The sequence below is a fragment of the Monodelphis domestica genome, chromosome 3 (genome assembly GCF_027887165.1).
Source record: "Monodelphis domestica isolate mMonDom1 chromosome 3, mMonDom1.pri, whole genome shotgun sequence".
Taxonomy (NCBI): domain Eukaryota; kingdom Metazoa; phylum Chordata; class Mammalia; order Didelphimorphia; family Didelphidae; genus Monodelphis; species Monodelphis domestica.
In genome coordinates this window covers 469,651,624-469,677,851 of record NC_077229.1, presented here as the reverse complement: position 1 = coordinate 469,677,851, position 26,228 = coordinate 469,651,624, and the positions used below count along the sequence as shown (strand labels likewise).

General features: G+C 36.3%; 1 protein-coding gene across 1 annotated transcript in view; it reads right to left on the bottom strand.

Annotated features, from left to right (window-relative positions):
* ADGRV1 (adhesion G protein-coupled receptor V1) overlaps positions 1-26,228 on the bottom strand; it is a 778,411-nt gene that overhangs the window by 712,604 nt on the left and 39,579 nt on the right. Inside the window, exons 2-8 of the mRNA XM_001366741.4 lie at positions 20,615-20,799; positions 11,163-11,312; positions 8,821-8,916; positions 5,565-5,669; positions 4,567-4,680; positions 1,338-1,903; positions 332-602 (exon numbers count right to left, since the gene is read on the bottom strand). Of these exons, the coding sequence (XP_001366778.3) occupies positions 332-602; positions 1,338-1,903; positions 4,567-4,680; positions 5,565-5,669; positions 8,821-8,916; positions 11,163-11,312; positions 20,615-20,799 (1,487 nt within the window). The remainder of the gene's footprint in view (positions 1-331; positions 603-1,337; positions 1,904-4,566; positions 4,681-5,564; positions 5,670-8,820; positions 8,917-11,162; positions 11,313-20,614; positions 20,800-26,228) is intronic.

Below are 26,228 nucleotides of genomic sequence, written 5' to 3'. Positions count from 1 at the left end.
GGAGGGAAGGAGGGAAGGAGGGAAGGAATGAAGGAGGGAGGGAAGGAGGGAGGAAGGAAGGAGGAAGGAAGGAAGGAAGGAAGGAAGGAAGGAAGGAAGGAAGGAAGGAAGGAAGGAAGGAAGGAAGGAAGGAAGGAAGGAAGGAAGGAAGGAAGGAAGGAACGAACGAACGAACGAAGGAACGAAGGAAGGAAAAAAGGAAGGAAATACATTTCCCAATTTGTTTTCTCTTGGTAAGAAACATGAAATTTAAACTTTACTGTCACATACAAAAATTTTTGCTTTCTTGATTTACACAAAAATATATTCAAACAAAAGCTTTGGGGCTTACCTCTGCAGGCTCACTCACTTCTGCACCTCCTTGTATTGTATGAGGTAGAATTTGAATTAGATAAGCTTCTGCCTCTTCAGGAATATCATCATTAACAATAGTTAGAGGAATGGAGGCAATCATCTGTCCTTGAGCAAAATGCAGAATACCTGAACTTGGCATGATGTCTGCTGACACTGGAGAAGTATCACTGCTATTCCGTGTCATGACCCATCTCACTGAAATGTCTCCATGAGTTCCACCATTCCTCACCACTGTGATTTCTTCAAACCTATAATTTTTTAAGAAGAAAAATGCATTCATATGTATACATGTTAACATAAAGAATATTATATTTGTTTTGTTTGTAGCATATTTTATACTGATAAATGCTGTCATATTATACATGGGTATTTTATATAATAAATATTATTATCTGCTGTCTTCCTCCCTTTAGAATATAAGCTTCTCAGGGGCAAGGACTGCCTTTCTTTTTGCTTGTATTTGAATCTGCAGCATTTGATACATATTCAGAACTTAATAAATGCTTGTTACCCAGTTGTATATACCTTGTTGTATTACAATATCACATATTATATGTAACATATATTACAAATGTGCATATGTAATATATACAATATAACACATTATATTACATATAAAACAATAGTATATTTCTCTTGAATACACGCCTCTGATGTAAATATGAAGTTCAGAGTGTAAAGGAAGATTTAACATCAACAACAATTGTTATTCCAGTTAACTCTTAGTAACAGAAATGTACATCAAATTTCCCAGGTAGCAACATTCCTAAATCTTACACTATAATTCCAACCCAATTTTTAAATTATCAAGAAAAGAAATGTAACTGCTCAATTCTGTAAGAAGAAATAAGACTTTCATTGTAATATATACATGTGTCAGTTTGTTAGATAAACCACAAAATGAACTTTTCTACCAATATATTAAAATGACAGTTAACAAGAGACATTTACTAGAGCAACAACAGAGCAAACCTGAATCGTACCTTGAGACTTGGTCTTCATCAATGATAACAGTCTGTTCAAACAAGACACTATTGAACGACAGCACTCCATAAGGTTTGTCATTTGCCTTAATGGTGACTTGAACTGTGGAAGGGCTTAATAACACAGCATCTCCCTGTAAAGTGTCCTTGAGAAGGACAATAAGAAATGATTCGGCAATCTCTGGTATGGCATCATCAATGATTTGAAATTTCAAATAGGATTCATGAACAAAAGGTGGGAAAATAATAGTCGTGTTTGGCTGAAGATCAATAAAGTCTACGTTCTGCTCTGCATGGGCTGTTGAATTCCCAGTGACAACAGCATAATTGATCGAAACTTGATATTCATCAGATCCAATCAAATATCCACTCTCATTCTTACCACGAACCACTGGAATTTTTAGTATGTCTGCTTCCTCAGGCACTAGATAACTATTCTGGGTGAAGCGTATTGGACTGTCATTTTTCTGAATAACAATCTGAACCGAGTTTCTTGTAGTGTTGATTTCGGCTCCTCCCTCTATGCTTTTCAGCTGAACTAAAAACAGTTCATCATTTTCTGGTATCTGACAAAGAAAAGATGAATATTGATGAAAAATTAGCTATGGCAATACTAGCAAAACAACCTGCATATAAAGTTATTATTTTTTCCAATTTGATTATGAATAACCAAAAATATCTACCCAGAAACAGTAAATGGGAACAACCCAGAATCTCTTTTATGGTCTTCCTAAAGTAAAAGATTTCTTTTGGAAAAAAAATAAAACAATAGTAAATATAGATCGTGTAAAGGTTATATATTACAACTTAGCCCAATGACTTTAAATAAATGCATATTAAACAGATATATTTCATTATTTCATAAGGCTGCTTGTAACAGAAGCTGCAATCTGTGTTTATAACCATCTTAGAAATAAATAATGTGCCTCATCGAGTTCATTTTGGTATTCTAGTGATGTGCTTAGGCATTAAACAATCACAAAAACCTGTCTGCTTCTGGTATCTAATCCAGTGAATAGTCATGATATACTTCAGGTGATACTGGGAATCCACCAGACTCCATAAGATCCTTTTTAAGCATTTGTGACATTTTCACATGATTCCATAAAAAGTTTTTTCTCTTTTGCTACTTACTATAATTTGCCTGGATAAGTCATGTCAGAGCTCTGGTAGATGTAAAGTAAGGTTGTTTTATTTTTCCTTTTTTCCTACTTCATAGTATGATTTTTTGTTTGTTTTTTGCTTTCACTTATTTGATTTTGTAAATTGATGACCTGATGTCAGACAAATAGCTCATTCTAAAACAACTTCCATGTTATTAACTTGGTCATTTTCTGTCCTTTGAATATATTCAATTTCATTTTTATGGCATTTTTTGGTGAATAAATTGCCGTGGCTCAAAAAATTCATTCCCTAAAAGCCAACATTCTAGTAATAAAATCCTCTCTCCAACTAGCACAATCTTTCTAGCCCTGGGACCTGGAATTTTTCAGTTTAAAAAGGTCCACTGAAATTTGTGTCACTGATTGTGTCAGCTCTGAAGACTTAAAGAGTAAGATTTTTGAGGCTTTATCTAGTTTTTAGTAAATAATTTTGTGTAATATTCTGTGGTACGTATCTGATTTTGTTTTATTTCTTTTATTTTTAAATAGATGTATTGGCTTTTTTTTCTTTCATACTCACCTAATCAGTCATTAAAAGACAATTTTCTTGAGCCATGAATATATATATTAAGTTTTCTATAGAACCTAAGCCATTTATTTTTTATTTGGCTGGTATAAATTATACTTACATGTCAATGTTATCCTATTCCCTACATCAAAGATGTCATAATTAAATCCAAACCTACATGGAAGTACATAAATATATGTATATATATATGCTTGTATATATACATATGACATATGACAGTTGGAATAGTTGTATATCTATGTGTAATCCTAGAAGAGGATAATAATGATTAATGTGATTTAAAATGCTTATTATATGCATATTAGACTACAAGTATTAAAACTATCATCTTTATTTGTGTAGCTCTTTTTACTTTTTCAATTTGTCATAGTAATAATTCTAAAAATCAAATTATATAAATATATCTAAAATTCTTAGCACAGTCTGACACATAGTAGGCACTTAATAAATGCTTATTTCCTTCATTTCTATTCTAATAAATTAAATAAATCAAGTATTTATGTAGTGAGTGTGATTTTAAATTTCCTTCATCTTGCTTGGTCTAGCACCCAAGAATGTGCACACCCACACTACACGGGCATGTGCTAGCTAATGACAAATCAGAAACAACTAACTGCCCCCATGGGCTGTCCTAGGCCAAGCTTGAGCCACCATTGGCACATGTGAGACGCAGGAAGTGAGGTAGAGAACAGCCTCTGGAGTTCACTGACTTCCTGTGGAGAGGGCTAGACACCAGTGCGATCCTGAAGCTTGAGCTGGGAGGAGGCCCACAGACAGCTTTCCTTCAGATCGGTCACGTGAGTGATAATGACTGACTCCCTTCTCTGCTTTGGCCCTCCAAGGCATAAAACTCCCTCTGGCTCAGCCTGAGCCAGAAGGTTGAGTTAACCTCTTTCCTTCTCTCCCTATCTCTCTCTCTCTCCCTCTAATAATTTCTTACTCCTGTTGTAATTAAATTACCATAAAACTCCATTCTGACTTGAGTGTTTCATTTAGGATTTTCATAAGTAAAATCCTTGGTGACCTATAATTAATATAATCAGTCTTTAAAAATAATTTTAATCTTAACATGCGGCAGCTAGGTGGTGCAGAGGACAGAGCACTGAACCTGAAGTCAAAAGGACCTGATTTCAAAACCAGCCTCAGATAATTACTAGCTATGTGACCTTGGACAAGTCACTTCATCCTATTTGTCTCATTTTCCTCATCTGTAAAATAAGCTGGAGAAGGAAATGGCAAACTACTCTAGTATCTTTACCAAGAAAACCCCAAATAAGGTCACAATGAATCAGACACAACTGAACAATAACAATTTATATAGTGCATGCAAACAGTGGTAAAACAGTTCTGTCTTCTTGTTCTCACATCATTACTGACCATGGTTCACTAATTTTATTTAGAATTTTGAAAGTTTTTACCTCAAGGTCAACTGTGCAAACATAACACAACTTAATACATGTCATGATTCTTTAAAAGAAATTTCTGATGCACAGATATAATCTTTTGCACATCAAAATACTTAATTTTTCCCCCTCACCTCATCATCCAGTACTGTCAAGTTATAAACCACTATTGCTCTACCAGGAGGGAAGGTGATATTTCCCTTAACTGGAATCAAATCTTCTTCAGGTGGGTTTGGACCACCCTCTACCTATAAAAGATTATAAAAGATTTTAATAAAAGCAAATTCATTCAAAGCATTAAAAAATTTATAGCACTAGTAGCACTGCAAATGGTAGTAATTTATAGGATCCAGAGACTACAGAAAGATTCTTTGCACAATCAATTACACTCAGTAATAGCCTTTCAAGATGCTACGAAGTTTGTCCTTCAAGATGCTAACACTCAGGCTATAAGTAAGTAAGCTCAGAGGTTCTAATTTGACAGTTTCTTTTTCTTAACTATTTAAAAAAAGCTAGAAGGTTGTTTCATAAACACCCATCACATTAATGAGAAATTACTATATTTCCTAGAAATAAAGAGTTCTTTTAAGGAAACCATAAAGATTTCGTATTTCAGCCTCTATAAGTAGCACATAATCAAATGGAAGAGAACTTCAGGAAGTGCCAAAATTTGTTAAATATTAATATTAATTTATAGGTTATAGAAATGCCAAATATTTATTCACTTTTACTTATGCAACAAATAAAAAGGTTAAATGATTTTATATAATTCTAACCATGTGTGTGCTTGGGGAAGATGCTCAGTGGACTTGTTTCATATTCTTTATGAAAATTCTATATCTGACCATTTAAAATTTTCCAATTGACATTTCAAATGCTGGATATCAATGATTTATTACTAATCCTCAAATTCAGAATAAAAGTACTAATGAATATATGTTCTAAAAACATTACATTGCAGCATTTATAAGAAAGTTATAACAAATTTCATATATTAAATAAGTTTTTTTCAGAAATTAGAAATGAGAAATTTTTTGTTTCATTTGTTATAATGAAGGCTATAATTTTTAAATGTAAGCTATCTAAAAAGTATAAGAGGTAGAAATTTAAAGTTATTTTTAAGTAAGCTTACCTCAAAACTCACAGTTACACTCCCATAGGTTCCTTTTTCTCTAATTAGAATGAGAGGTATAGATTCATTCCTGCCCCTAGGCTCATTCACTGTGATTAAGGAAGGCTAATGGAGAAAAGTGGAGACAGGTAATCAGGTGCTAAACAAATGTCATAGCAGAAAGGAGTTTAAAAAACCATTACCTTAGAAATATGAAATTCTCATGGGCAAGTTAATACAGTCTGTAAAATATGTCAAAGAAGGGTAGTGTATTGACTATTAATGAACTAGTTTCTGGGAATAACAGCACTTAAAGACCACCAGTAAAAATTATTCATAGTTACCAAATCCAAGGCGACAGAGGATAACACAGAATCTTGAAGAAGTTAAAAGCCCCAGGTTCTAATATTGATTCTGGTCTCCACCAATATCACTGACCTTCTTTGTGGTCCTGTTTTCTTCATCTGGACTTCATGAATTTCAAATAGTTCTAAACTTTCTATTATCTGATTTTCCTATAATGATGGCCAAAAACAAACTCTATAACTTTTAATGATCCACATTTCTTCATCACTCAAGAAATGATCACAAGTACTTTTCCTTTTCAGGTCTGAGAAATTACTCTCCCAAAGATCCTTCTACCAATTGATGCTTCAAGCAATGTACAGTCAACATCCACTAGCTTTTATATCAAGGATTCTTAATCTGGGGTCCATGGATTACTAAGGTTTCTATGAATAGATTTCAAGGGGTCTATAAACTTAGATGTGGAAAAACACTTTCACAACCTCCCATTATAATTTGGCATTTACTTCAGTCATTAATTTTTTTAAAATAAATGTTATTTTTAGAAGAGATTCATAAGCTTAACCAAACTGTCAAAGGTGTCAATGACCAAAAAAAAAAGGATAAGAACCCCTAAGTAGTCTAAAATATATGTTATATTTTATATAACTATATATTTGTGTATGTATATATGTTAGGGCTTATGCCACTTACCTTTTAACTTTCCCTTAGGATCAATTAGTATTTGGAAAATAATATTGCTAAAAATTCATTTTTTAAAAAACCCCACCATAATGATATAATGGATTCAGGAATTCATCCCTATTCATTTTGATATTAAAAGATCGCTCTACTACAAATATGAATAACATGGAAATAGGCTTTGAACAATGATACATGTATAACCCAGTAAAACTGCTTGTCAACTCTGGGAGAGGGAAGAAAATGGAGGTGGGGAGGGATCATGAATCATGGAACCATGGAAAAATATTCTAAATTTTAAAAACAAAAAACATTCCTACGTGATACTGGGCAAATCCCTCAATTTTTTCACTGCCTCAGGCAACCCTCTAATACAATAAGTTATAAAATGGGTAAGGCTCTTTACTGGTGGGCATTTTCTACCTTAGCAATAAAACTGAAGATCTGGTTAAAAACAACCCCCAACAAATACTTGCTAATAGCTTATTCTTCTGTAAATGACAGTTTGTGAATATTTCCATATACATTATATTACTTGATTTTCACAACAATCTTATGAGATAGAATAGATAGCTCCCACAAACAGATGAGAAAATTAAGGCTCAGTAATCTGTAATTGAAAATCTGTTACCCTAAAAAAGAACTACATTTCCCAGGAGCCCACTGACTTCCTGTCATAGACAGAGGATATCAGTGAGTAGGTGGTCCTTTTGGGCCTCTTGGGCCTGATGACAAAGAGCATGGTGGTGGTAAGTGAGGGTTTGAACTGGCTGATCAGCCATGGGCATGTGGTTTTTTATTTTTGTATTCCCTTTATTCCTTTTATTCTAATAATTATTAATAAACCTCTTAAATATAATATTTTATTATTGAGATTTAATTTTAATTTTTACAGTAACTTGCCCTACATGCCACAGCTAACAACTAGAACCAAAGTCTAATGCATTTTCCACTACAATATGAAGCCTCCCAGATTTAAATAACATATAATGAGAATATGGTTAAATTTCATTCCCACCAACAATGAAAACTGTCTTGGCACCTTTTTGTTGAGGTTTTTTTCCTGGAATTGCCCAGCACTAGACAGTTCCACTACAGACTTGGTTCCAGGATCTAATGTATCCTTATGTCAAGGGGAAATTGTCAGAGTGCCTATCATTCAGCTCACCTTTCACAATTTTCCCAATTACCCAGCCATTGCCCCAGATAGAGAAGAAAAATCGGTTTCTGGTAGCTTTTTCTGGAAGGGTCAAGTCAGGAGAGTAAAGGAAACAATAGCCAGTGAAGCCAAGAATCAAGGGGTAATGAGTACATAGAGAAATAAATCTAGTCATAACTGCAGTATGTTGTGAAGAATGAGTAGCTAAGCAAGTAGATTAAATAGGCTCCTCATGGGTCATTTCCACCAAGAGCTAGAATCTACTCCCAGAAGCTAGAGGTGAATGGTGTGTTCTTAGCTTCATTCCTGTTATCCAAAATGCTCCTAGGAGATTAGAGATGTGGTCTCTAAGATTGGAAAGAATAAAGAGAAAAGGGAGAGGAATGAAGAAAAACTTGAATTGCTTTCCTCATATCTTAGCAGCTAAGTGGTACAGTAGATGGAGTGTTGACCCTTCAGTCAGGGAGTTTACATCTGGCCTCATGCTGAATAACTGTGTGTCTTTAGGCAAGTCATTTAAACCTCTATTTGCCTCAGTTTCTTCTTCTATATAATAGGAATAATAGAGTCTCTCAGAGTTGTTGTGAGGATCAAATAACATTTGTGAAATGCCTTATACATAGAAAGTGCTATAGAAATGTTAACTATTATTATTTTCCTCTACTTCAAGAACTACATGTGGCAATAATGCTTTTAATGGACTCTATAATGCTGCTAAACAAAATAACTAAATTCAAAATATTAGCAGATCAATTAAATTAAAAGACAAAAAAAAGTGTACAAAGTAATTACTCAGTTATTCTCACAGGCTATTCTATGATCAATTAATCACTTTGGGCTATTTAAACAGTAAGATTTAGATTGTCTGAACTTCCCTCCACTAACATCCCATTTCAATGATCCACCATGGTTTAGAGTTGATTCTGAGGCACCAATGGTTGTGCTAATGGAGCTAAGCTCTAGAAGACCATACCAGATGGAAAGATTTCAAGTAACATGTTTCATGAAGAAGATGGATTCAGCCATATACCAAGATAATGTTGTCTTAATAAAAATATACTATTATGAATTAAAGTAAATCAACTACTGAAGTTAAATGACAAGGATAAAGTTATATAAGATCAATCATACCATATCAAATGAAATAATTCCAAAGGCATTGTCATTTGATAATATGGTCACAGTAACAGTCCTTGGCCAACCAAGCTTTATCTTTGATGATGGTTTCTAAAATGAATAGCACATAAAGAAGAAAAGAGTGAAAATAAAATTCAGTTTAGTAGGAGTTCTTTTTTCAGATTTTTTTAGACTTTGACTGGAAATGCAAGTAAATTTTAATGAATATTTTTAAAGAAGATTCAAATAAATTCAAACACCGCAAAAAAAAAAATCCCAATTGGTTAAACTAAAAAGTCTTTAAAACTGAATTTGAAGACCATAAATCACAATTTTATAACCTTCTTAAAACAACAAAAGAATAAGGAACCAAGTATGATATATATAATTCTATTAGAAAAAAAAGTTTTTAACAATAGGAACTGAAGAAACTAAGGAGATAACTTTCTCCCTATGAATCAAAAGTTATAGGTCAAAGTAAACATTATCTTAAAACAGTAGGAAAAATTTTCTATTAAATTTCTACTAATATTCAGCAGTAGTATTAGATGACATAAAGGAAAAAGTAAACTGGAAGACAAAAAGCATTTATTACTTGAAACAGATGGAATTATAAGTGAAGTGATCTAACTATATAAAACTAAGAAAATAGAGACATTATACTAATAATAATTTCAACACTATATTAAAAATTAATTAGAAAAACTTACACTTGTTTGCATTACTCTTATAGATTTAGAGTAAAGGGTGATTAACCCTCTTCCTATTCAAGTACTTTTCCCAGGGGATGTCACAAATTCCTTTTGAGGGACTGGGAACCTCCCATTCCTCACCAAGTGGTCCCTCCTCCTTTTTGTGCCTTTTGCCTTTGAAGTCAGGAGGCATGACCATTCTTTGTGTTTATATGTGTATGAGTGGGGTGTATATATGTGGTTGGGAGGGAGAGTGAGAGAAGGGAGAAAAAGGAAGACCAGGAAGAAGACAATACTTGTTTCAGTATTCATGAAAGCAATTCTTAAATAAGCTGGGTAGACCAGAAAACTAAGTTGTAAAACACATCTTTAGAGTAGGAGGAACAATCTGTCTGTGTCTGCAGAACAGTAGTTCAAGTTGCCTTCACTAAAGTTCATCACTCAATAGGGCTAGCTTTTGCCCAAACATTCAATTTTTTAAGGAAGGTTAAAGTTTTCTGTATAATAATAATACTAGTAATAATAATATAGACTAACAACTACATAATAATATTCAATTCAATGTATACTTTTGGAAAAGTAACCTGGATGGAATATTAAGAAAGTATCCAAATAAAACTTTATATAATTTTAATAAAATTAAGGATTTTAAAAATATTGAAAAATTAATGTTTCCTTATCCAAAAGGAAAAGGAAGATTCATAGATGATCTCAGAGAACATAATAAATAAGTTTAAAACTTACAGAAAACATTTCTGGAATAGACTCCACTTGACAAAGTAATAATAAAAGCTACTAAAAGACTTATCATCACTGGATTTATCTAATGTAACCAAAAATGGTTTCCTAATGGAGACTATGAAACAGCTAAGAAGATTCCAAAGAGGAACCAAAAGGCCCTCCAAGGGCAGCATCAATAACACTTCCATCAACAATATCTGTCAAACAACTGACTGTCATGTAGATTTGCTATCAGAAACAGAGAGGTTTATAATAATGAAATAATACCAATATTTTGCCACCAGAAATTAGAAGTTTTGTGCAACCTATCATTGTAGATTATAGAAATTTAGCTTCTACCAAATACCTAGGAAAGAAAAGCACTGGTGGCAAGAATTATACATGAGAAACTTGCTATTCTTCGTAAATTAACAGATAATAAATCTCCATATTACAAATACTGACTCAGAAATAGCTTTGATAAATTAATCAATTATACTGAAATTGGACCATTATCACAGATAAAACTGTGCCTGTAATCACCTATATATAATGTTGATTTCTAAAAATTTAAGAACAGTGTTTTTAAGAGACGTCATAATCTCCAAACCACATGGAAAGAAAAACTTGCAAAATAAAGAGACCTACAAGAAGGAATCAAACCCATGGGGAAACAGGAAGAAGTACATAATTTTCCTATCACTATCTGCTACTGAAGTTATATCAAGGATGCTTTTGGTAAATCTATAGAAGATGAACTTACATCTCAGTACTTTTACTCCATTACAAAGAGCAGGAATCTTATGTACCTGTGAAACAGTCCTCAGAATATTAAATATGAGAGAATAAGAACAGGAAAGGTTCATTTCTGTCTGATTGGCATCAATCAATATAAGAATGAGATAGCAATAACAATAACAGTAAAATTATAACTCTAGTACCTACCTGTAATGTCAAATAAAAGATAAATGTTTCATCAGGCTCTGGGATGTCATCATCACAAACTGCTATATACACAGTTCTATTTGTCTCTGAAGCAGGTATAAAAGCTGCAGCATATGTGTCAACAAAGTCACCAGTATCTTCGCCATAAAGCTATAAGAGATACAAAGGTAAAGGCTGTGGGTTCATACAAACTTCTAATGCTAAAACTTAATGAAGTATTCAAAAGGAAGATAGTTAATGGAGAACTAACTGATAATTAACTCAATTTAACTGAGATATTTAGATTCAAAACCAAGAAATAATAAAATTAGCCTATACTTGGAGTGGTGTAATGAATAGAGTGCTAGAAGACCTGAGTTCAAATATGGCCTTAGATATTATCTAACTATGTGATCCTGGGCAAGTCACTTAACCCTGTTTGCCTCAATTTCCTCATCTACAAAATGAGTTGGAAGAGTAAATGGCAAACCACTCCTGTATCTTTGCCAAGAAAACCCCAAAAGGGGTCAATAAGAGTTAGACACAACTGAAAAATAACTAAAAAAAGTATTCCCAGAGTTAGCATTTCAAAGGCAAATTTTAACTAATGGAAACATTCAAGTATTTGTTCCTCTAAGCTATAGAACAGTGATGGGGAACCTGTGGCACAGGTGCCAAAGATGGCATGCAGGGCACTCTCTGGGCACTCACTCCTCCCCTCACCCCAGTTCATTACTAGGCAAAAGGATTTGGGTGGAGCTGCTCCCTTCCCCCTATCCATCATGACTGATAACATTTTTTCACATCCCCCATCCTTCTCCCCAACAGCCCAATGGAAGTGAACAGGGGATAAGGTGAGTGGCTCACAGGCAGCAGAGCTGGAGGAGAGCAGAGCTTTCAAGCCACTCCCCTTCCCCTCTCTAAACTTGCTGAGAACATTCCTCACTTGACCTGCCCCTCTGCCTAGCAGCCCAAGGGGAATGCTTCCTCCCTCCCCTGTGTGGAATAAGGGGGATATAGGGCATACCTGACACTTAAGGGGGGAGGGACCACAGCATAGGTCTGAGGGTGCGCTCCATCTCTAAAAGGTTTGCCATGACTACTATAGAAACTAAGCCATATGGAGTCAAAGCAAATAACAGATTTTTTTTTCCTTCTTTGGTATGACCAATATGATCTGGAAAGAGTTAACCTAAACTGAAAATTAACCATAGGAATTAATCTGCTCAAGGGTTTCATGACACTACATCATATTCCTTCTCAATTCTAAAAAGAGAATATACTCTTAATTCAGGTAAAATTATTATTCTCTCCATTATGAAAACTATAGTTTAACCTTAAGTCACTATACATGTGCCAATTATTGTAACTTTTATTAGGAAATGGCACAAATATTGTCTGTGTCTAGAAAGAGCAATGTCTGTCTTACTCAAAAGATGGCAGCCTTCAAGTATTTGAAGATCTCTCATGTGGAAAAAGAATTCAACTTGATCTGTTTGACCCAGGGCATGGGTTGAGATAGGGAGAACCAGAAGCAAAGAATGGGAGTTTCAGAGGAGAATATTTCTGCTTCATTCACAATGAGAGTTATCCTAAAGATAAAATGGGCTGCTTCTGGAGGACATTAAGCAAAGACTAGATGACCAGAAATTATAGGAAAGATTTTATCAGGTATAAGTTGAAATCCATGTCCTCTTGTTCCCCTCCCATCTTGGACTGTGATTCTATCCAGTGAAGAATCTTTCATCTCCATCAAAGAAGTGGAAATTAATCATACATCCAAAGAAATGGGCTCCTATAGCTCATGAAACATCCTGGGCATGCACATAGAAAGCAAGTTAATCTAAATGCTGCTTGAATTTGTAAAAGTGGGGTGAAATTTCAAAAACATGGAAAATACAAGTACCTTAAATGTTCAATGTAATGATATTATCACATCTGTGCACATAGATACATTGTTAGAAAATGTTTTCACAGGGTTCACTGAATAATTTTTATCAAATCCAAAAGACAGATTCAGTTTTCAGTAAAACTGTACCACAATGTTTCTAACTGCTACACAAGGAAGAACTTTGTAGGGCCATGACAACATTTTTCTGAGCTATTACCCATCTTCTTTCCTCTTGCATAGATACCACTTAACTTTTGCAATAAGTTTTTCTTAAAATTTGGGAACTTAAAATCATATTAATATTTAGGCAGATTTTCCCAGTTTTAAACTTTCCAAAGGCTTTTTCTTTTATACATTTGTAAATTCTAAAAGTTTCAGAATCCACAAGACTGAGCTGAAGCAGCAAGAATCTAGAGTTAATTTGCATGAAATGTATTCAAGGTCAAAAAGATTTCTTAACTATCACTTTATAATTTTTTTAATTCATATTGAAAAATGAGTAGAAAACAAAAGTAAATAGAAATAATGATTGATTTTGGTTATATGAAATTGAAAACTTTGACATGAACAAAATAACACAAACAGAATAAGAAGAAAAGGAGACTGAAGAAAAATTGTATCTCAAAGACCTCTGGACAACTTATATACAAGATATATAGATAATTTAGAGAAATCTGTTTGAAAATCGTATTTTGTTGGGACACTAATACACTGCTGGCGGAATTGTGAATTGATCTAACCATTCTGGAAGGTAATTTAGAATTATGCTCAAAGGGCTTTAAAAGAATGCATATGCTTTGATCCAACAATATCACTACTAGGTTTGTACCCCAAAGAAAAAATGATGGAAAATGTTTGTACAAAAATATCCATAGCTACACTTTATGGTGGCCAAAAAAATGGAAAATGGGGGGGGGGTCCCTTGACTGGAGTGTGGCTGAACAAATTGTGGTATATGATGGTGATGGAATACTACTGTGCAATAAGGAATGATAAACAGTTTGATTTCCATATGAGCTGGAAAGACCTTCATGAAGTGATGCAGAGTGAAATAAGCAGAACTGGGAGAACAATGTACAGAGAGACTGAAATATTGTGGGACAATCATATGTAATTAACTTTGCTACTGATAGCAATGCAATGATCCAGGACAATCCTGAGGGACTTATGAGAAAGAATGGCATCCACAACAAGAGAAAGAACTGTGGGAAAAGAAACACAGAAGGAAAACATTTTATTTTTCACTTGTTTATATGGGTACTTGAAGTGGGGTTTTGGTTTTTAAAAGATTATTACAAAAATGAATAATATAGAAATAGGTATTCAGTGATAATACATATATAACCCAGTGGAATTGCTTATCAGCTATGGGAAGGGGGAAGGAAAAGGAGAGGGAAAGAACATGAATCATTTAACCATGGAAAAATACTTAAAATAAAAAATTTTAATTGTATTTTGTTCTGGTTCCCCAACTATTATTTAATTCTAATCAATATAGGAAATTATAACTAGTCAGTATAAAGTAGCAATAGAAGGAAATAAGATTGCAATGGTGAACCTAGAAGTCTTATACAAACTGTCCCAAAGATCAAAGGAGCATAAATTATAAACTGTATTATCTATTATCCCAAAATCACATCCTGATAATATATGTTGAATCAAGGGAAGCCATCTAGGTCTTACTGTCAAAAGCTTTTGGTCCTATGATATAGAGAGAGAGAGAAGAGAGGAAGAGAGAGAGAGAGAGAGAGAGAGAGAGAGAGAGAGAGAGATCAGGTAAATTCCAGATATTCACAGTAAGACCAGCAATCAACAAATGGTACTAATAACTTTGAGATGGCATAGATATGCTAATTTAAAGTTTTGCTGACAACTTTGAGATAATTTGATATGCTAATAAACTAACTCCAATGTGACACAGATAAATGTTAGTCTTGTTTCCCCAAAAAAAATCCTATAAAAATGAGACCTCATACTCCTCTTCCTCTCCCCTACTCCTCCATCACTCCTCCAATCCCTAACAACTCTTCCATCAGGTCCAAGATGCTAAGTGCTCTCAACATTAATCCATTGTTATGGAAGTGACACTCTCTGCCTCTCCCCTTCTCTATACTTTTCCCCATTGCTACCTGCCTTTCTTCACTATCCCATCCCCTGTCCCCATGAGGTCTGCCTTTATACTCCTTTAAACAGCTTGTCTCTGTACTCTGCACAGGTTTATTCCTACATCCTCTGTGCTTTATTATTATTTCTTGGTGAGTACTCAAAAACAAGGCATGCCCACCTAATTTTATAACTTCACAAAATAACAATCTATTCAATTACATAAGCACAAAAACCACTTCTCAATAGGTAAACAGTCAACACATATGAACAAATAGTTTTCCAAAAAACTGCTAACTGAAATTGGAAATATGAAACTTCACATTTCTAAAAATAAGGAAAATGCAAATCAAAATTCTGAAGTTTCATTTCACACAGAGCAAATTGTCAAAAATAACACTAGTGGTAGTCTCTCAGTGACCAAGAATGACTATTGTCTTTGTGCAGTTTCATCTACAGTGTACCCTCATGTGGCTTTGGAGTCCAAAGGCTGAGGCGCAAAGTTTGTGGCACATGGGGCATGGGACGCCAGTTGTTACGGGAGGTGCGGTTGTGGCCTGGTGTCGACGTTCACGCGCAGCGGCAAGACGTCGACGTCATTCATCTTCAAAGGTGGTGGCGGCATGGTTAATGTGGGTTCGCCAGCTACTTCTCTCAAAGGCAGCAAGTTCTAGTTGCTTTGGTGTAATGCCAGCCCACCTCAAGTTTGACGTTAGCTGATCCTTGAATCTTTTCTTTGGTCAGCCTTGTTTCCTGAGTCCAGCTGACAGTTCACCATAGAATACCTGTCTTGGTATTTGCTGTGGGTCCATGCGGATGACGTGTCCAGACCATCATTAGCTGGGTTTTGAGGACCATGACTTCGATGCTGGTGGAGTTGGCTCTGTCGAGGACTTCCTGATTGGTAATTCGGTCCTGCCATCGAATCCTCATGATTGACCAGAGGGAGAGTTGGTGGAATTGCTCCAGCTGTTTCATGTGCTTCCGGTACAGTGTCCATGTCTCACACCGTACAGGAGCGAGCTGAGGACCGCTGCGTTGTACACTTTGAGCTTCGTCGCAGTGCTTACACCTCTGTGTTGGAGGACTTTGCAACGCAGCCACCCGAGTGCCTGGCTGGCCTTTTGGATCCTGGCATTGATCTCATGGTCTAGGGACCCGTCGTTGGCTATGGTGCTGCCCAGGTACTTGAAAGTGTTGAAGTTAGAAAGATGTGTGCCGTCGATTGTAATGCACAGCTGGTTAGTTGGCCTCCCTGGTGAGGGTTGGAACAGCACCTCTGTTTTGCTGAGATTGATAGTCAGGCCAAACAAGTTTTGTTGCGGTAGAGAACCTGTCCACAATGGTTTGGAGATGATTTTCTTGGTGGGCCATGAGAGCACAGTCATCTGCAAAGAGAGCTTCCAGGATGAGTCTCTCTGTTGTCTTTGTTTTTGCAGTCAGGCGGCGAAGGTTGAATAGTGAGCCATCCAGTCGGTATTTGATGTAGACTCCTAGGTCTAGATCCATCACAGCATGTCGTAATACTTGGGTGAAAAATCGGTTGAATAGTACCAGAGCGAGGACACAGCCTTGTTTCACACCACTGGAGATGTTGAAGCGATCGGAAGTCTCTCCACCAGATAGGACTTCCCCTGTCATGTTGACATGAAAAAGCTGGATCAGTTTGACGAATTTTGCTGGGCAACCGAGCTTGCTGAGGATCACCCACAATGTGTCCCTGTTCACTGTGCCGAACGCCTTTGTTAGGTCTATGAAGACAATGTAGAGACTTAGGTTCTGCTCAAGCCATTGTTCCTGCATTTGCCTCACCGTGAAGACCATGTCAATGGTGCTGCGATCTGGTCAGAAGCCACATTGTGATTCAGGCAGGTTCTGCTCTGAAACAGATGACAGGAGTCTGTTGAGTATAATACGGGCGAAGATCTTTCCCGCAGTGGAGAGTAGTGAGATGCCTCTGTAGTTGTCACAAGCTGCTCGTGAGCCTTTGTTCTTGTATAGGGCTACGATGGAAGCATCTCTGAGTTCTGGGGTCATGTCTTCCTCTTCCCATATGCTGGTCAGCACTATGTGGAATGCCTGGAGCTCCTTTCCATTTAAGGCCTTGTACACCTCGGTTGGGATCCCGTCTTTACCGGGTGCCTTGCCTGCAACTCATTTGTTGAATGGCTTTTTGGACTTCCTCTATTGAAGGAGGGACATCAAGTTGTTCAATGGAGTAGTTTTGGGGGATCTGGTCAAGGGCACTTTGGTCGACTGAAGAGGGTCAGTTGAGAAGCTGACTGAAGTGTTCTTTCCACCTGTTGCTGATGCCTTTTTTATCTTTTATGAGAGTGTCACCGTCAGAGGATAGCAAGGGAGTGGTGGTGGGTTTTAATGGCCCATAGACAGTCTTGAGGGCACTGAAAAATTGTTTGTAGTTTTTCATATCAGCAAACCGCTGAATTTCTTCTGCCTTTTTTTCCCACCATCGGTCTTGCATCTTCCTGATCTCACGCTGCGCCGTGGCTTGGAGAGACTTGAATCTGTCCTTTTTAGGAGCAGAGTTTGGGTTATTTTGCCACTCCATAAAGGCTTTGTTCTTTTTGCTCAACAGGTCTTCAATAGCAGTGTTGTTCTCCTCGAACCAGTCCTGGTGGTTGCGTTGTTTGGGGCCTAGGACTGCCTTTGATGTTTCCTTCACTGCGTCTCTGAACTGGTTCCATTTCTCGGTTGAGCTTCCAGTGAGTGGTCCCTTGGCAGACAGTTTGTCGTCCAGGCAGGACTGGAATGTTTGCAAATAAGATGGATCTCTAAGATGACTCACGTTGTAAAATGTGCGAACTGTCTGGGCGCGTTTTGGATGGCTAGGCGCAACGCGCATTTGAAGAGTCGCTCTAACCAATTGATGATCTGTCCAGCATTCAGTTCCTCTCATGGCTCTGGTGATCTTTACATCCTGGATGTCTCGCCAGCGTACAATGATGTAGTCAATGAGATGCCACTGTTTTGATCTTGGGTGCATCCATGTTGCTTTATATTTGTTCGCCATTCTGAACACAGTGTTCGTGATGGTGAGTTCGAACTCTGAGCATTTGCTGAGTAGCAGTAGGCCGTTGTTTTTCATTTTGCCCACGCCGTGTTTGCCGAGAACTCCTTTCCAGCTTTCATGGTCCTGGCCAATGAGGGTGTTGAAGTCTCCCAGTAGTATCAGCTTGTCATTTGTGGGCACTGAATGCAGGATGGCACTCAGGTCAGAGTAGAACTGCTCGATGCTCTCCTCTGTGCTGGTCAGTGTTGGGGCATATGAGCTGATGATTGTGGCATACTGGTCTTTGCTGAGAGGCAAACGGATCTTCATGAGCCTCTCACGGATGCCCACAGGCAAGTCTGGCAGCTGTTTGAGCAAACTGGTCTTGATGGCCAGGCCAACACCGTGGATTCTGTCTTCATTTGAGGCTCTACCTTTCCAGAAGAAGGTGTATCCAGTGGTGGGTTCGCTGAGTGATCCCTCTTCTGGTAAGGGTGTTTCACTTAAGGCTGCGATGTCAATGTTATAGCACACCAGTTCTTTACAGATTAGAGCTGTTCTTCTCTCAGGTCTTGGGGTATTCTCTCTATCAAGTAGTGTTCTGATGTTCCATGCTCCTAGTAGGAGTTTCTTTGTATTTTTTCTTTGATTTCGACCACTTAAAGGGGATGGCCCGCCAGCCGCGGTGTGCTGACCGGGTGTTTGTAGGGCAGGCAATGTTTGGGACACCTTTTCTAGTCCCCTCCCTTGATTAGGGTGAGCAGTGCTGTCCTAGAGAGGGCTGCTCAGTCGCCCAGGATGCTGCCGAACGTCCCTGCTGCCCACAGGGCCGAGCAACCACTGGTCCGTGGGCCGCCTACGTGCAGGATCGTGACTACAACTGCCAGTGGTCACCTCCACCTGCTGCATCATCACTCCCCCATCGCCGCAGGTCTTGAAGAGGGTGGACGGGATTACGATAGATGAGTGTGCACAAAGACACTTGTGCGTGAAAGAGATTTAAGTGGAAAAGCCGATGCACAGAGACAGTCCCACTCTCTCGGCGTTGGAAGCCTGGGTCCAGTGGCACGAAAAGTCATTACACCTGGAGACTTCCTCAGCTGCATTCGATGGCCATGTTGTCTTTTGTGCTCCAACACGCCCTAAGCACTCCACAGTGTTTTGCTGCGTCGCCATATCCTCCGTTGAACCTTCTTATTGGTTTCTTCCACCTGTTCCGCTGAAGCAGTCTTCACATGCTGGGTGAGCAAAGCCCTGGTTCACCAGGGGTTGATGACCCGATGGCTACCCTCACAAGGTTTAGCCGGTCTGTCAAAGCCTTTGCCCAGGGTGTCGCCACTGCCACATGCTAGCAGCTATTGGGAGCCACAAGTGAGAGCTGGGTGTCAGGTGGGGTCAGAGGCTGGTGAGCTGCCCTAGAAGGGCACAACAAGCCCTCCATACCAGAGATACTCCCCCTCCCTGAGCACCCATACACCCCACACACCCAAAAATAACAAAAGATGTTAATAATGTTGAAGCTGGCAGTTGCAGAAAAAGAAGCTCATATATTATTGGTGGAACTGCAAATTCATCTAATCATTCAAGAATGCATTTAGGAATTATGCAAAGAAAGTAACCTAAATGTCCAAACCTTTTTACACAGAGATTTCATTACTAGGCATATACCCCAAGGAGGTCAATAATAAAAAGAAAAGCACTAAAATATTTATAGAAGCACTTTTTTGTGATACCAAGGAACTAGAAACAAAATATATGTCCATCAACTAGGAATTTTACTTTAGATAAACTATGGAACATAAATTTAATAGGATATTTCTCAACTGTAAGAAATTAATATAATGAAACATGGAGAGACATATGAACTGAGGCAAAGGGAAGTAAACACAACCAGGAAAACAGTACACACAGAAGTCTACAATGTAAAGGACAGAAAGATGATAATAAAATAAATGAAACTGAACTCTGATGTTTTGATGTCCAAATTTATTTGCAAAGAAGAATTTTATGAGAAGATACCTCTTTTTTGATTCTTTATAGACAATGAAAGTCAAACACTACATATTGATGATCTATTAAAATTTGCTAGTAGGATTTGATGAATTTTTTTTCCTTTTTATAAAGACCAAATCTATGATGGAAGAGGATATATTGGAAATTGTGGGTAATATAAAGCCAAAAAGAAAAAAAAAGATTTTTAAAAGCATCTAAGACAAAAAACTAGCCTATACATAATCTTGTTTATTAAATGTTGCTATGTCACTGTCTATGAAACATATATATCCTATCACTTTAAAATGTAAATTTGTATATATACATATATATGTTAGCATAACACTTTTCACAATTTGGGTATTCAAAAATATCAAATTGAAAAAGAAATTAACTTCGAAAAACCTTGCTATTAAACATTTTGTTAAGAATTTATCTATCTAATCAAATAAGAACATTCAATGAATAGTTCCTTACCGATACAATTGCAGTGATATTGGCCGGCTCTCCTATTCGTTCAATCACAAGCCGTATGACTGTCGTAGCAGTTTCATTAACAAGGAATTCTGTTTGTCCAGCAAATCTTACTTCTGTTTCTCCAAACACAAAACTGATGAGCAATGTTGAAACAAGAGTAACTAATAAAGAAGCAGAGGGCATCCCTATGGGTGGGTGGGAAGCAAAAAAGGATGAGATGTTTAAAACAGAAGTAACAATTTTCTATTGGTCCATATTGACTAGGGGAAATAACACCAAGTCAAGAGACACAAAATAAACAATAACATGAATAAATGTAGTTCTAAAAACAATTTCAGGTAATTATAATACTTATATCAAGCCAAAAATCACAATTGTTATTATAATAACTTCTTACTAGCTGACAACTATTATTCATTCTCCAGCAGCTATAAGGTCTTCAAATAGAACTACCTGGTCTTAAGTTTATTCACGAATTTCAGTTTACCAAGGATTTATTAAGCATGTCTTTATTCTCAGGGGGGGGAAATCTAAAGAATAGCATGGAAAATCAACTCGGCCTTCATCTAAGTTAAGCAATAGAACAAGGCTGAAAAAAGAAAAACTCAGATGGAATATAGCCAGTGTTCATTGAATTCATTCTTCATTTATTCGGTAAGAATGTATTGACTCACTGCTGAGTGTGGAATATGAACACAGAAGTTCAACTTAAGAAGATACATGGAAACAACCAAAGAGAGAATCTAAGCAGCAATTTGCATTTTTTGATTGTTGGTTTATATTATTACCTTTAAGTTATTTGATTTGGGTTTAGGTTTTTTACATTTATTTTGTATCTATTACATTGTCATATATTGCTTTTATATGGATCCATTATATGTATTTATATATAAATATATATATATATGTATATATATTACAAGCAAACATTTAAAACAAGAAAATCTTTAGGATTTATATCTTTTTCTAAATAACTCAAACTCATTGGAGAGGATTTACATCACTTCAAAAAATAAGCACAATCTGGCAATGTATATGTTCTCTAGTTGCAATAAACCCAACAAAAATTCACATTTCTGAATCATTGATCTTGTTCTTTTTCATGCACTATTCATGATTTGAGGACTTTCCAAAATGCATCAGTGCACTATGCTTCTAAAGCATTACTTTTTTGTAATGTAGATGTACTTTTAATAATGAGAACAATTTAGCTCATGGATCATTAGGATTCTTTTAGATCTATGTGATCAGCCATGTGAGCATAACAAGCTAGTTCATTTTTTTAAAGAGAAAGTTGCATTATTTATTATAATAATGTTCCCTTAATCTTTATTTTGTCAGGATAATAATGGAACTTTTGTTCCATAGTATTGTTCCATAGTATTCACTCCCACTTACTGCCTATGATCCTTTTATATAAAGAAAGTACTAAATACATAGATTATTGGTAACTTGCAACCATGTAAACAAAATTTTCTTGGGCAAATATATTTGATTAATTCTTCTTGAGATAGCTGAGTACAGACTTGAGAATCTATAAGTATCTAACTTCTTATAATCAGGAATCTCTTGATTCTGGCTAGAATTTAAAAAGAAATGAAGGGAAAAGAAATGGTGGCAAAAATTGCTAAGAACAAGGAATACTCCTAATCTGGATCTAATATTGACCAACAAAGGAGAACTGGATGGTAAAAAATTATAGGAACCTTGGGAGGCAGTAATTGTGTCACCTTGAGTTCATAATGAAAATACACCAGGCATAGTCTAATATATATATATATATATGTCTCAGAGACTGGATTTCAAAAAATTCTTGAAATTCTATGGTTTGAGATTCTAAAAGTGAAGTCAAATCGAAAGGAATAAGAGACTTCCACAAATGAAACTGGTGATGCAGTAATAATTGATTCTGATGAGAAAAAAAAGATTAATTAACTCCATGGGATACTCATCAAAAATTCATATTTTAAATGTTAAATAAAAGATGAAAGTGAAGGCAGATTGACAGAACACACACACACACACACACACACACACACACACACACACACACACACACACACCTTTTCCTGGCAAAACAAAGTATCTTCCTAAGTTCAAACCTGACCCCAGACACTTACTAGTGGTGTGACCCTGATGAGCAAGTCACTTAACCCATTTTGCCTCAGTTTCCTCATCTACAAATTGAGCTTGAAAAGGAACTGGCAAAACACTCTAGTCTCTTTGCCAAGAAAATCCCAAGTGAAGTCGCAAAGAGTCATACATGACTTAAACAACTGAAAAACAACAACAAAACAAAGAATAAATGAGAAAGGGGGCAGCTAGATGGTTCAGCAGAATGAGAGCTAGGTCAAGAGATGGGAGGTCCTGGATACAAATCAGACCTCAGATACTTTCTAGCTCTGTGACCTTGGGCAAGTCATTTAGCCACCATTGTCAAGAAATCAGTAAACATTATTAATTCTAAGACAGAGAGTTAGAGTTTGAAAAAAAAAATTTAAAGAATAAATGAGAAAGGTCCTATGTGACCTAAGGCTTAGTTTCAGTGTCCTTAGGCTGATTGCAAGATGAAGACATAAGAAGTGTTATGGAAAATAACCAAGAAAATAACTAATGTCTGAGAAAAAGAATTATTTGGTTCCTGATTTACCTGTTTTCCCTACCAATGAAAATGATTTTCAGACTGGAAAGAATAAAATTAAAATAGTTAAAATGTAACAACCCCAAGAAAAGTAACAAGAAAGGCAGGTAGAAAATGAAACAAGTCACAAGGTGAAGTCTAGTGGGTAGTAATCTCCTTGAGGGTAGGGATTTTTTTTTTCATTTTTTTCTTTGAATATTCAGCATAACAAATTTCCTTACACATAATTTAATAAATGCTAAGTGAGTTCAGCTAGTGGCCTCCACATTTGACCACATACTCTAATTCAATGATCATTTTCAGTCTCATTCTCCTAAGTCTCTACAACATTAGACACTTTTTATTGGCCTTTCCTTTTTGACACCCTATCCTCCTTTGGCTTCAGTAACACTGGACTTTCATGGTTTTACCTCTCTCACCATTTTCACTTTTTCCTGGGCTGGCTCCTCAGTTTGCTCCCACTTTCTAAGCATGGCTCTTCTTCAAAATTCTTTTGCTGACTCTTCTCTCTGCACCCTCACCCTTAGTGACTACATGCACTCCCGTAGCTTCTATTCCAATTCCTGTGTAGATGATTTCCTAAACTTTATCCCTGATATGTTTCCAGAGTGTCTATCCCATACGTCCAACTATCTGTTAAACATCTCTTTCTGCGTTTCAAACTAGAATGTGAAACTTAACACAGCTAAAGATAATTAATTATTCTCTATCTCCTCACCAGAAAACAAACAAAAACTCAAACAAAACTCAAACAAAAACTCAAACAAAACAAACAAAAACTCACTCTATAATTTCCTTTTTGTTGATGAAACTAATATCCTCTCAGTCATTCAGGCTCTTAACCCAACAATGATCCTTAATTCTTCCTTCTCCATCATTCCCCATATTAACTTTGTTGTCAAGTTCTATCAACTCAACCTCCATAGTAACTCTTAGATTAACTTTTCCATAATCACTATAAAAACCCTCATTCTTTATTGCCTAGCCTATTATAACAGCCTCCTAAAGTGATCTTCCTGCTCCAGTATATCCAATTTTGATCTAGTCTTTCTAATTGCTGCCAGATAAATAATCTTAATGTTCAACTCTGATAATCACTCCTTTATTCTCAAACTTTCAATGGTTTTCATTACTTTCTCTCCTCCCCAAAAATCACTTCCATAAGCATCCATTATTTGCAGAGCATTGTGATAAGGTGCTAGCCATACAAAGACAAAAACTAAAATAGTCTCTTCTATTAAGAAACCACCTACTAGGAGAAAACAACCCATCGGCAGATAAACCATGTGATAGTGAGTTAAGTCATGAATTCCAATAAGTAGAAGAGAGGAGGGAATGCATTCCAGGGTTGGCAGACAGCATAGGCAAAGATTTGGTGATGAGAGATTTAATGTCAAGTATTGGGAAAGCAAACAAACAAATTTGATGGAATGGGATGTGTGTAGGGGAAAATAAATGCCAGATTACAAAGGGTTTTAAAGATCAATTTTTATTTTATCGTAGTAGCATGAAGAAGACACTCGAGATGAGTGGCATGGTCAAACCTACCTTTTATGATTATCACTGTGAAAACTACTTAGAGTACTATTTGGAAAAGGGAGAGATTTGAGTAAGGAAGGTCAATTTGAAGCCAATGCAAATAGTCAAAGAAGGTCTAAATTCAGAAGTGAGAAATGTGGTGGAAAATATTGAAAAGATAAAAATCGCTAAGATTTGGAAACTGGATATGGACGGGGGAGAGGAAAAGAAGGAAAAGGTAGGGTCAAGGATGAACCTAGAAGTCAGACCCAAGTATAAATCAAGCCTCAGCTATTTTATTAGCTGTTTGACCACTGGCAAGTCACTTTATCACTATTTGCTTCTGTTTTCTCAGCTATAAAATGGGATACTAAAAGGACCTATCTCATAGGTTTTGTGAGGATCAAATAGGAAATATTTGTTAAAAAAAAAAAAACATTTTGCCCTGTGCCTGGCACATAGTAGGCACTACATAAAATGCTTATTTCCTTATCCTTCCCCTGTTGCACTTCCTCTACAAAAATACAGAAATCAGAGATGGAGTGTCATGCATGAGAAACAGAGAAGAGGGCAGACTGAATAGACTATAAAATACAGAAAGTGGAGTAATGTATAATGAAACTGAAAAGTGAGATTGGGGTGGGTTATGAAAACCTTGAAAAGACAAATAAAAGTGTTTATATTTTGTCCTAGAAGCAATGAAAAGCCATTTGAATTTGAAATTCCCATTTGAATGGATTTGAAAAGCCATTTGAAATTTTTGAGGAGAATTACAGTCAGTTCTACACCTAAAGAAAATCATTTTGGCAAGAGTGTAGGAAGTAGAAAGGAGCGGGGAGATAGGTGGAAAGGCCCTTGCAATAATACCCCAGACAAGAGTTGAGAGCCTGAAAAGACGATATAGAAATGCCTATTTCTCACACAGAGGTCCTGTCAGAAAGTGATTTAATACTCCATTTGCAAACATGGAAAGGTAAAGATCAAGATTTTGAGGTCAAAGGTGGAAGATTTAGAAGTGACAGGTGAGCTGTAGCTCCCAAGGGTTTCCTTAGCAAAGAAAAGAATATTCAAGTAAAATAATGTTCTAAAATCTATGAATAAGAGAATTAGAACTAAACAAATAAGAGGAGACCTAAGGCTGATATGGATAAAGGTGATAGACTAGTATCTCATACTAAAATAGGACCAGGAAGTCCTAGAGGAAATAGGATCATACATCTAGAGTTGGAAAGGAAAAAGATGGGAATTAGCATTTATTAAGCACCTACTTTAATAAGCAAATAATAATACAAATGTATTTTATAAGTAATAATAAGAGCCAGGCACTGTGTCAATTGGTTTACATTTTATTTGACCCTCTCAAGAAATCTATGAGAGAATTACTAATATTATCTACATTTTACAGATAAGGAAAGTGAGATAGAGATTAAGTGACTCACAAAAGTCACATAGCTA